The sequence below is a fragment of the Anomaloglossus baeobatrachus genome, chromosome 2 (assembly GCF_048569485.1).
Source record: "Anomaloglossus baeobatrachus isolate aAnoBae1 chromosome 2, aAnoBae1.hap1, whole genome shotgun sequence".
NCBI lineage: Eukaryota > Metazoa > Chordata > Amphibia > Anura > Aromobatidae > Anomaloglossus > Anomaloglossus baeobatrachus.
Genome location: NC_134354.1, coordinates 232,404,524 through 232,417,661, shown reverse-complemented (window position 1 = coordinate 232,417,661; position 13,138 = coordinate 232,404,524). Strand labels below are relative to the sequence as shown.

At 40.2% G+C, this 13,138-nt stretch overlaps 1 protein-coding gene across 1 annotated transcript in view; it reads left to right on the top strand.

Moving 5' to 3' along the window:
• Positions 1 to 10,333, top strand: part of RAB29 (RAB29, member RAS oncogene family) — a 73,403-nt gene extending 63,070 nt beyond the window's left edge. The window contains exon 5 of the mRNA XM_075333683.1: positions 9,759 to 10,333. Within this exon, the coding sequence (XP_075189798.1) occupies positions 9,759 to 9,873 (115 nt within the window). The 3' untranslated portion in view covers positions 9,874 to 10,333. The remainder of the gene's footprint in view (positions 1 to 9,758) is intronic.
• The last annotated feature ends 2,805 nt before the right edge of the window (positions 10,334 to 13,138 follow it).

Below are 13,138 nucleotides of genomic sequence, written 5' to 3'. Positions count from 1 at the left end.
ATATACACACGTGGTCAAAATTGTTGGTACCCCTCTTTTAATGTAAGAAAAACCCACACTAGTCACAGAATTAAAAAAAAAAAAAATCTATGAAAATGAACAAATGACAGTCACATTGCTTTTTAACCATGCTTCCACAGAATTTTTAAAAAAATAAAACTCTGTTGCACAACCTTTTGGGGCAATTACTGCAATTAAATGATTCCTGTAACTGTCAATGAGACGTCTGCACCTCTCAACCAGGGCTGTGGAGTCGGTAAGCCAAACCTTCGACTCCGACTCCTCAATTTCCCTTGCACTGACTCAGACTTTGACTCTCCGACTCCCATATATATTGCGTATAGTTAAGTGAAATATTTATTGTAGTACAATGTGAACATCAGACATTTAATCATTTTTATGATACAATAATCAAGATATTTAGAACATATATATTTATTGGAATACAATTTTAGAACACAAACTGTAATAAATTTTAAATATGTAATACATATTACATATTTACAGTTTGTTTTTTCACAAAAACACTGGCTCCCACCTAAGAAAGGAAATATCTAGCAAAATCTGTGCTCCCAAATCCATTACACTGTGGAGAAAAGAAGCACAGTGGGCATGGGATTTCTAGAAGTCCGTCCACTGTGCTTCTACCGCACACTGCAGCGGTTTGGACGATGTGAAAACACTCTGTGCACAAAACGCTGCTATTTGTGACTGTGGGCACACACCCTTACACGTAATTCATAGCGCGCAGGATAAATGGGGAGCCATGCCGTACTGCTATCCTTTAGAGGCAGAATGAACAATCAATAGTGCTTGATGAATTGGCTTTATTGATTGATTGATTTATTTTGTACGCTGTTCACCACGAGGTATAAATGATTAGGTGGCTTTTATTCCTGAGGCCAGTGCGATTACAGTGATACCAGGTTTATATCGTTTGTTTTTAGTTGTTTTGGGTTTTTTTTGTTAGGTTTGACGACTATCACACTAAACGTTTTTTACAAAATAAATTTTTTGCAATGCTGAATTTTGAAGGCTATATTTTTTTTTTTTTTTGTCTGCCGACACATGTGAGGGCTTATTTTTTGTGGGATGAGTTGGTGATTTTATTGGCACCATTTTTGGACACATAATAATTTTTGATCGCTTTCCATTCCACTTTTTGTTAGGCAGAATCAAAAAAACAGCAAGTCAGGACTAGTTTGGTGTGTTTTTTTTGTTTGTTTTTTTTTTTTGTTAGTTTTTATGCTGTTCACTGCTATAAAATTACAGTTTTATTCCTCAGGTAAGTTCAATTACAGTGATACCACATTTATATTTTTAAATAGTTTTGCTGCTTAACTTAAACTATTTTATAGGGAAAAAAATAGTTTTTGCTTTGCTGTATTCTGAGAACTATAACTTTTTTATTTTATTTTTTTGGCTGATTGAGCTGTATGGCGGCTTGTTTTTTGCGGGGCAAGATTATCGTTACACCAGTTTTATTTATGTACAGTACCTTGCAAAAGTATGCCCCCTTGAATTTTTCAACCTTTTCCCACATTTCAGGCTTAAAGTATAAAGATAAAAAAAAAAAAAAAGGTGAAGAATCAATAACAAGTGTGACATAATTGTGAAGTTGAACGAAATTTAGAAATTTATTGCTTATTTTAAACTTTTGTAAAAAATAATAAACTGAAAATTGGGGCGTGCAATATTATTCGGCCCTTTTTTTACTTTCAGTGCAGCAAACTCACTCCAGAAGTTCATTGAGGATCTCTGAATGATCCAATGTTGTCCTAAATGACTGATGATGATAAATATAATCCACCTGTGTGTAATCAAGTCTCCGTATAAATGCACCTGCTCTGTGATAGTCTGTGTTCTGTTTAAAGCACAGATAGCATCGTGAAGACCAAGAAACACAACAGGCAGGTCCATTATACTGTTGTGGAGAAGTTTAAAGCCGGATTTGGTTGCAAAAAGATTTCCACAACTTTAAACATCCCAAGAAGCACTGTGCAAGTGATCATATTGAAATGGAAGGAGTATCATACCACTGCTAATCTACCAAGGCCCGGCCGTCCCACAAAAATTTCATCTCAAACAAGAAGACTGATCAGAGATGCAGCCAAGAGGCCCATGATCACTCTGGATAAACTGCAGAGATTTACATCTGTGGTGGGAGAGTCTGTCCATAAGACAACAATCAGTCGTACACTATACAAATCTGGCCTTTATGGAAGAGGGGCAAGAAGAAAGCAATTTCTCAAAGATATCCATGAAAAGTGTTGTTTAAAGTTTGCCACAAGCCACCTGGGAGACACACCAAACATGTGGAAGAAGGTGCTCTAGTCAGATGAAACCAAAATCGAACTATTTGGGTACAATGCCAAACGATATGTTTGGTGTAAAAGCAACACTGCTAATCACCCGGAACACACCATCCCCACTGTCAAACATGCTGGTGGCAGCATCATGGTTTGTGCCTGCTTTTCTTCAGCAGGGACAGAGAAGATGGTTAAAATTAATGGGAAGATGGATGGAGCCAAATTCAGGACCATTCTTGAAGAAAACCTGTTAGTCTGCAAAAGACCTGAAACTGGGACGGAGATTTGTCTTCCAACAAGACAATGATCCCAACCATAAAGCAAAATTTACAATGTAATGGTTCACAAATAAACGTATCCAGGTGTTAGAATGGCCAAGTCAAAGACCTGAATCCAATTGAGAATCTGTGGAAAGAGTTGAAAACTGCTGTTCACAAACGCTCTCCATCCAACCTCTCAGCTCGAGCGGTTTGCAAAAGAAGAATGGGCAAGAATTTCAGTCTCTCAATGTGCAAAACTGATAGAAACCTAACCCAAGCGACTTGCAACTGTAATTGAAAACTACTTTTAATACAATTAATATAAAACATCATGCAATGTCAAGGCATGACTAGCACATGCGTTTCAAGTAACAGTGTGCTCTTTATCATGACAAAAATGCATATGAAACTTTTCATGCATTTTTGTCATGATTAAGAGCACACTGTTGCTTGAAACGCATTGATGTTAGTGATGCCTTGACATTGCATGATGTTTTATATTAATGTTTTCATTAAAGTAGTTTTTTCATCTACTGCTATAATCTTTTCTGTTCACCTGAGAGCCAGACCAGGTTGTCAGAGTACTGCATTTCATCTTATGTTAACCGGTGAGCTGCATTCTCTTTGTCACCATCCCTGGCTGCGAGGCACGGGGCTCGGCTGTCGTGTAAGCAGAGTTCCTGGCCGCGATCACGGGTCCACAGTCCCTTGTGCCCACACGGGACGTTAAAGTAGGACGTAACTGTACATCCAAGGTTGGAAAGGGGTTACAAAATGTTCAATAATACTCAAATTAGCTGATGCAAAAACAAGTGTACCCCACATAAAAAGCTATATCTATTTTGTATGAGATCCATAATTTTTAAGGAGTGCATCAAGTCTCCTAGACATGGAATTAACAAGTTTGAAAACCTATTCCAACATCTATATTTTCACTCTTCAAGAATGACTTCTTTAAGAGCCTCGATTCTGGATTGAGTGTTATCATTTTTTTAAGTGCATGGTTTCTACACTGAAATGTGGAAGGGTCCTTATGTAGTGCTGCTGGTGTCAAAGAGCTACTTTTCATAGATAGAGCAGTACTTCTGTGAAAGCATACTATCTTGAAAGAGAAGATGCTGCCATTACTCCGTGCCCTTGGTAGACGTGCACGTTTCCAACACAATGATCAAAAACACTGATCAGTTGTATTTCTAAAGAACAAGGTGAAAGTGTTTGTGGCAAAGTATGTCTCCAGATCTGAACCCAATCAAAACGCTTATGGGGAATTCTGAAGGCTAGTTAAGCCTCACTCTCAATCTAGCTCTAAAAAAAAAAGGTTTTTGTGGAATGGGTAAAGATAGATATTGCAATATATCACCAACTTGTTCATTCGATGCACAGAATTCTTGGTGCTATTCTTTAAAAATCATAGAAGTCATACAAAATACTAGATGTAGTAATTTTTGATGTGGAGTGTTCATTTTTGCATAAACTAATTTGAATAAAACTGAATATTTTGTAATGAGTTATATCATTAACCTTTTCATGTTATACTGTAGGTTAAAAGATGCTCTATCAAACTCAGTCTTGTCAAAAGTTTGGAACTTGTTATTGTATTCAGTGACACATATGACTTAAAGCAATTGTAATGTTATGGTGTAAATAAGGTAACAAAAAAGAGCCATTTGCCTGTCTGACCACCTAAAATGAGTCAGTTTCAACTATGCCGTTAAACCTATCAGATATAACGCTGATTCTGACCATTTGCAGTGGGATGTGAGCTGTATGACTGTTATCCCTACTGCATATGTAACTGATCATTTGGTGGTAAAATTTACACTACACTAATTTTTGGTAATACTGCACTAAAATGGCCATGGATTAATGTTTATTGTGGGAAAGGGTTTATATGAACTAGAGTGGAACACAATGCACACAGGGTGATACCCTAATGAGGGATAAGTGCATTGCCAAAAAAAAAAAATCTTAGTGTGTGTGTGTGTGCCGTAGTTTTTGGACCATAAGACGCACTTTTTTTTCCCCCCAAATATTGGGGGAAAGTGGGGGGGTGCGTCTTATGGTCTGACTGTGGCTGCGGGGAATGAGGGTGGAGCGGGTCATCGGGGGCACGGGCAGGTTGTAGCAGCCTGCCGTGACCACGTGGACCCGCTCATTTAATATGCACGCCCATCCTCCCGCCCATCTCTCAGTGGTGAAGTCGGCGCTGACAGGTGGGCGGGGTGATGGGCGAGGGATAAACGGTCGGCTCGCATGATCACCCCTGGCAACTGCAGCCTGGAATGATCATGTGCGGCTGTATTCACTGCCCCCCGCGCATCATCATCAGCGCGGGGTGCAGTGAATCAGTACAGATTACTCACCGTTCCCCTGCATCATCACTCCTCCTCCCGTCTGTCCGGTCAGCTGACTTGCGTGACTAGCTGGGCGCACAGCGATAACGTCATCGCTGTGCGCACGTGTCCACACGCAGCCGTTGGCAGAGACCACCGGAGGACATCGCGATGCTGCAGGGGGATGACTGCATTCAGCGGCGCTGCCGCTGACATAGACGGTAAGAGGAGCGGTGCTGCAGGGAGTGAGGTGACATGAGTATTATTTTTTACGTGCCACAGGATGCGGCCATACACCAGGATTAGGGCATATAGCAGGATAGGGGTATATTATGAGCAGCATGGGGAGTATATAGCAGGATAGGGAGTATATGGAGAGGATGAGGGTATATAGCAGGCTGGGGGGAGTATATGAGCAGCATGGGGATTATATGAGCAGGATGAGGGTATATAGCAGGCCGGAGAGAATATGAGCAGGACATTACCCCATAACAGTGTCAGCAGCAGATTCTCGCCCCATAACAGTGTGTCATTACCACATTTTTTGCTTAAAATTTTATTTTCCTATTTTCCTCCTCTAAAACCAGGGTGCGTCTTATAGTCCGAAAAATGTGTGTGTGTATGTATATGTATATATGTATGTATATATATGTATATATATGTATGTATGTATATATATATATATATATATATATATAATATATTGCACTCATCAACTCCTGGGTAGCTTTGGCTGTATGCTTGGGGTCATTGTCCACTATGAAGCGCCGTCCGATCAACTTTTGCGGCATTTGGCTGAATCTGGGCTGAAAGTATATTCCGGTACACTTCAGAATTCATCCGGCTACTCTTGTCTGCTGTTATGTCATCAATAAACACAAGTGACCCAGTGCCATTGAAAGCCATGCATGCCCATGCCATCACGTTGCCTCCACCATGTTTTACAGAGGATGTGGTGTGCCTTGGATCATGTGCCGTTCCCTTTCTTCTCCAAACTTTTTTCTTCCCATCATTCTGGTACAGGTTGAGCTTTGTCTCATCTGTCCATAGAATACTTTTCCAGAACTGAGCTGGCTTCATGAGGTGTTTTTCAGCAAATTTAACTCAGGCCTGTCTATTTTTGGAATTGATGAATGGTTTGCATCTAGATGTGAACCCTTTGTATTTACTTTCATGGAGTCTTCTCTTTACTGTTGACTTAGAGACAGATACACCTACTTCACTGAGAGTGTTCTGGACTTCAGTTGATGTTGTGAACGGGTTCTTCTTCACCAAAGAAAGTATGCGACGATCATCCACCACTGTTGTCATCCGTGGACGCCCAGGGCTTTTTGAGTTCCCAAGCTCACCAGTCAATTCCTTTTTTCTCAGAATGTACCCGACTGTTGATTTTGCTACTCCAAGCATGTCTGCTATCTCTCTGATGGATTTTTTCTTTTTTTTCAGCCTCAGGATGTTCTGCTTCACCTCAATTGAGAGTTCCTTAGACCGCATGTTGTCTGGTCACAGCAACAGCTTCCAAATGCAAAACCACACACCTGTAATCAACCCCAGACCTTTTAACTACTTCATTGATTACAGGTTAACGAGGGAGACGCCTTCAGAGTTAATTGCAGCCCTTAGAGTCCCTTGTCCAATTACTTTTGGTCCCTTGAAAAAGAGGAGGCTATGCGTTACAGAGCTATGATTCCTAAACCCTTTCTCTGATTTGGATGTGAAAACTCTCATATTGCAGCTGGGAGTGTGCACTTTCAGCCCATATTATATATATAATTCTATTTCTGAACATGTTTTTGTAAACAGCGAAAATAACAAAACTTGTGTCACTGTCCAAATATTTCTGGACCTAACTGTATGTGTGTGTGTATGTATGTATATATGTGTGATTTTTATATATATATATATATATATATATATATATATATATATATATATATATATATATATATATATATATATATATATATATATATATATATATATATATATATATATATATATATATATATATATATATATATATATATATTACACATACATACATAATCGTGTATATGAATATTTCCCAGGGGGCATTGCTCTAGAATCACTGTGTTGAGAAACACGTGATGGTGTCTCCGCAGTGGTGGATGTTGATCTCCCTAAGGTCAACCATCCTTGCTCACATAGTCTTTTACTAGGCAATGTCCCACTAGCCAGATTCCTACTCCACACTGATGAGGGGCAAATACCCCGAAACGGCTGTCTGTGGATGGATACCATGTTTGGCATAGGTGGTCTCCTTGACTGGAGACTGCCCTTCCCTTGGTTGTTCCTTCCCGGTGAAAGACCTGGCTAGTTTCCTGCCAGCGTTGAGAAACATGTGATGGTGTCTCCGCAGGCCTTCTTGATTTGAATATTTCCCAGGGGGCATTGCTCTAGAATCACTGTGTTGAGAAACACGTGATGGTGTCTCCGCAGTGGTGGATGTTGATCTCCCTAAGGTCAACCATCCTTGCTCACATAGTCTTTTACTAGGCAATGTCCCACTAGCCAGATTCCTACTCCACACTGATGAGGGGCAAATACCCCGAAACGGCTGTCTGTGGATGGATACCATGTTTGGCATAGGTGGTCTCCTTGACTGGAGACTGCCCTTCCCTTGGTTGTTCCTTCCCGGTGAAAGACCTGGCTAGTTTCCTGCCAGCGTTGAGTAACACGTGATGGTGTCTCCGCAGTGGTGGATGTTGATCTCCCTAAGGTCAACCATCCTTGCTCATATATATATATATATATATATATATATATATATATATATATATATATATATATATATATATATATATATATATATATATATATATATATATATATATATATATATATATATATATATATATATATATATATATAAAATTATATGTTATATAAAAAAAAAGTAATTTGACATTACTTGGATTATGAACTGTACATATATCATCTGTAGTAAGTTCCTGTGTGCTGGATCAGCCTATGGTGAAGAGATCCTTTTTGTGATTGATTCCTACTGATGAACTGTAATTTGTGGGGAGGGGAAAGCTGATGGTGTTTTTGTCAGGATCGCATAAGTTGGAATTGGGTCCCAACTTTTGCTAGGAGGTAGGGTACTTAAGGGATGGCATTCAGGATACATATTTTGAGTATGGGATCAGAAGGTAGACTACTTCTTTATTTAAGTGAAATCTACATGCTTTTAGTGCTGTAGGGGTTAAGAACTCCTTCCTATCTGGCTATCTTTTATAGCCTTAATCCCAGGTACATCGCTTGTTTGACCTCTCTCATTGGCTATAAGTCACGTGTCTTACCATCTGACACCGTTAATAGAATCCGTCATTCTTATGCTTATCTTTTTGGCACAAGCTAGTTTCTGGAAGACGCTGAGGAGTCGGGACAGTTGCAACTGTGATTTGTAGCTGCATTGGAAGAGATTAGTTTTTTTTTCCCCTTGTGTCTATTTTCCCCATGTCTGTCTCTCTCTTCTCTTTTGTTGAATTATTGCAGTGGTGAGACTAGTGATCTTGTCAGCTGCCTCACTAGCCAGGGCAAGACTGGGTGGGGGACATTTGGGAGTGCAGGGATCAACCTCAAGTGAGTGACAGGAAGTGACTCCTCTCCTTTTGCCTTAGTGCCAGAGCTCACTGTTGTATTGTCTTCATGTGTACCCTGTGTGTTGCATGGAGTTCCCTTATACTAGGCAGAAACCCAGTAGTCACTGTGTTACACAATGTGACCACTTTTCCTAATTGGTTGTTTTTTTGTTTTTTTTAAAAAAAAGTGACCTGAGACTACTCACTTTTTAAATGAAAAGTTAGTCCCAAACTTGTAATGGGTACTCTTTATTGACAAAGTAAGCAGTACTCATTGCTCATTCAAATCAGTTTGTTGTTTTTGTAATGCAAGATAGGACATTACAGAAGCAAAAGGCCATCAGGGTAACTGTTCATCACTGTCGCCAAAAGATGAGCCCTGAACACTTGTTCACCTCCTACTCAGAATTCTATTGTGGGATATATAATAACGGCAGTTCTAAACCAGACAAACCTTTTGATGACAAAGTCAATCTGTTAGCTGTCTCTTCTTCTTCTTCTTATTTTTTTTTTTCCAGGAAAAGTTGAAGATTTTTAAGGTATTATTGTTGTGTATTGGGAGTCCCCAATTTCCAAACATTTGAATTGCATAAGACTCAGAGTGTAAGGTGTAGAAAAATAAACAATACTTCTCTGCCCACCTTGCTGCTTGCTGCCCAGTGTCCGGTCCTCTTCTTTCTGCTGTCGTGTACCACGCCGTCATTGTAGGCCAGAACTTCACAACACTCCTGGTCACTTCCAGGCTTTGGAGATCATGATGTCACAACCTTACGATGCACAGTGACGTCTAAGGCTTAAACGTGGCTGAAAGTCCTGGTCTATAGAGAAGTGGTGTATGATGGAGAAAAGAAGAGTGGGCAGTGTGCAGAAATGCGGCTGAAGAGGTGGGCAATAAGATATTAGGTTCTGTTGGTTTGCTCTGAAGTTGCAACGTTTTTTTTTTTTGTTTTTTTTTTTCTTCCCTATAGTGTTAGTAACCCGGGGACAGCCTGTGTATACTTCACATGATTTATGTTATTATAATGGTGGGACACAGAAACAAAGCCATATTTATCGCCGGTATAATTATGCCAATGCTGCTACATAATTAAAAAAATATTTAAATTTTTTTTATTTTTTTTTTTTTTTTTACTGTCATCTGTGGATGCCTAGCTGGACAATATTGTGGAATAATGGTGGGACACAAAATGTTTTAATTTTCTCAAGCATCTTATTGAAACCTTTTTTATTTTAATCTTGTACATGACACAGGGTGCTTATTGAAAGGATGATGGAAACAAGAGACTCTGGACGTTCTTCCATCCCACTACAGGGGGATTACATCAACATAAATGACATTTCTGTGCCTGGATCAGGATGCTGCTGACATGATTTGTCACGACTGTGCTGGTTAATATTTCTATAATATTTCTACTACCTAATGATGTTTTCTAGATTAAACTTTTATTCTCAAAATCATTATACCTCGGAGAATCCCGGTATACAGGAGCAATGAACTGGAAATACAGCATTTGTTTTGAAATCATTTACACTGTTATATTCTCTGTATATCTGTATATATTGCTAATTTAGCAGCAGTTCTAAAATCCAATCAGGTGTTTTGTTTTTTTTGTTTTTTTTTTTTTAATTTATACTAATGTTCTGCATAGTGAAAATGTCTCTAAATCTTTACACGTGTATGACATAAAGGCATGTCTCAGGAACCTGTATGTATTTTTTTTTTCTTCTGTCTGTTTTGATATTTATATGCATATATTATTTTTTTTTTTTTTTTTTTTTAACGAAGGATGGATAACCTTTAACTAATAAATTTTACTCTATGCGCATGTCTTTTTTGAACTTTTCGTTTAATATTTCTTTATTGTTTTCAAGAAAAATTATATAACAAAGCATGAATATAGATAATTTTGTAGTGCCCGGTTTTACAAAATATGGAAAAGTTGCAGTTTGGTCTGGGCATTTAAATCTTATACAGCATATACTACAGTGTACTTTATCGTAGGTCTTACAAGAAAAATTCTTCATAACATCCTTAATGACATCTTATCCTAAGTATATATCAATCGTTTATCTTTTGTTCTATTTAATATGTAGATGCCAATATCATTCTGTATAATCTTGCCATATATTTCAACAAGTAAACCTATGTACACTAATTAGATAAGCAAGAGAAGCAAAAGAGGGGAAAGAAAGAAAAGCAAGGGATGAAAGGAGAAGAAGAGGGAGAAAGAAAAGAAAGAAGGAAAACACGAGAAAGAGAGAGAAGGGGAGATTCTGTAGGGTTCTGTGACGTCGCACCATACCACCCTCCCATCAGGAGGGCCACTTCGCCCCGCCAAACATCAGTGTGGCAGCATGCCCGTGTGTAACCAGGATTGGAATTGTTGTGTTTCTCTGAATTGAAGCCACGGATACCAGGTGGAAAAGCATAGTGAGTCTCTCCCTTCATCAAATGCTCTTATCTCTTCCAAATGTCTCAGGGCATCCATAGCCCCCACCCAGTCTGCTCTTCTCAATGTATAGGTGGACCTCCAATGTTTCGGTATGATCTGTCTCAGTGAGATCATGAAGTATGAGAGCAGACCTCTCTTCGCCTTAGAGATTGCCCCCCCCCGTACATTGAGAAGAGTGCCACTTCCGGCGAGGGTGTCACTCCCACTTGATGTAAATGATTATAGAGAGCAAAGACGTCTTCCCATAATCCCTGGATCCCTGGACAAGACCACCAAACATGTAGCATTGTGCCCACAGAGGACTGACACCTCCAGCAACTGTCTGAGACCTCTGGAAACATTCTGTGGAGCCTGGCGGGTGTCCTGTACCACCGTGCGAGGATTTTATAGTTGAGTTCCTGCATTCTACATGAGATGGTGGATTTGTGTGTTAGGTTAAATGACATACCACTGTTCTTTGGAAAAAGTCTTTCTCAGTTCTGACTGCCATTGCCCTACATACTCGGGCAGGTCCCCCCCGTCCCTCCAGACACTGTTATGTTGTAGATTATCGAGACTGTGTGGGGAGGTGTTTCTCAAAGGAAACATAGTCTGTCAAATAGAGTTAAGTCCTTATGCATCTCAGATCTCGGAGATAGAGAGTCTACAAAGCTACGTAGTTGTAAGTATTGAAACCAATGACTTGGCTCTCTTGGCCGGTCATCTAGCAAGGACATCAGTGGTCTGCAACCCTGTTGAGTAATGACATCTTTAACACGTGGGATCCCTCCCGTTGGCATTGAAATCAAGCTGGGATGGATTTCGTGAAGCCAGCATTGGAATGCAGGGTTGCCCACCAGTGGTGTCATAGGGCCCGGTTCCCCTGTCAGCCTATATCGCCTATTGGCCTTCCTCCATGCAGTAGCCAGAGACAAGAGAATTGGGGAAATTCCCAGGGTCTCCAAGTTGATTCTAGATGATAACCAGAAGATTCCTTGCGTCATGGTTACGTGTAGATCACATTCAATCTCTACCCACAATTTTCTGTCCCTGTTATGGAGGAGACCCAGTATGCAATTGCCCACCGATGCCGCATGGTACGCTTTAAAATCAGGTAGCCCCACCCCTCCGCCCCAGCGAGACCTGTTCAACATTGAGTATTTCAGTCGGGGTCTGGTACCTCGCCATACAAAATTGCTGATCATCTTTTTTAACTTGAGGAAGAAGTTTTCTCCTAGATTCAATGGGATTGTTTGGAAAATGTATAGTATTTTGGGTAGGACATCCATTTTAATTGTATTGACTCTGCCAAACCACGAGATGGGGAGGTTATGCCAAGCCGTGAGGTCTTTTTGTATGTTTTTTAAAAGGTCTGGAAAATTATGTTCATATAGGTCTTGGTGTTTAGAAGGTATCCTGATCCCCAAATATTTTATGCAATTGCTGTTCCACTTAAAGGGAAAAACGGGTTTGAGGGCATCCTCTTCCACCGACGGTAGCGATACGTTTAGGATCTCCGTTTTTTGTAGGTTTACTTTAAAGTTGGAGAGTCCACCAAAAGTCTCAAACTCCTGTAGTATGGCGGGTAAGCTAATCCTTGGTTGTGTCACATATATCAGGAGGTCATCTGCAAACAGTGCCAGTTTATGAGACGTTGGTCCTATCTGTAACCCCTTTATCGAGGGGTTTTTCCTAAGCGCGTTTGCCAGGGATTCCATTACCAAAATGTATAGGTATGGTGATAGAGGGCATCCCTGTCTGGTGCCATTTCCAATATTGAATGAGGTTGACAGGCGTCCGTTCACGCCCACTTGTGCCGTTGGTTCACGGTATAGGGCCTTTACCCATTGTAGTAAGCGCGAACGGACGCCAATTGCCTGCAGCGTGGCTTCTAAAAAGCCCCAATGGACTCTGTCAAATGCTTTTTCGGCATCGACTGTCAAGAGGCACATTGGGGTTTGGCGTTGTCGGGCTTGGGCTACCAAAGACAGGGTTCTGATTGTATTATCACGCGCCTCCCTCCCTGGAACAAATCCTACCTGGTCTTTGTGTATCAGCTTGGGAATGTAGGGGCCTAATCTCAAAGCTATCATTTTAGAGTATAGTTTAATATCCACGTTTATTAATGAGATAGGTCTGTAATTGGCGCAAGTTAGTGGATCCCTGCCAGGTTTTGGGATTACTGTTATTCGGGCTTGA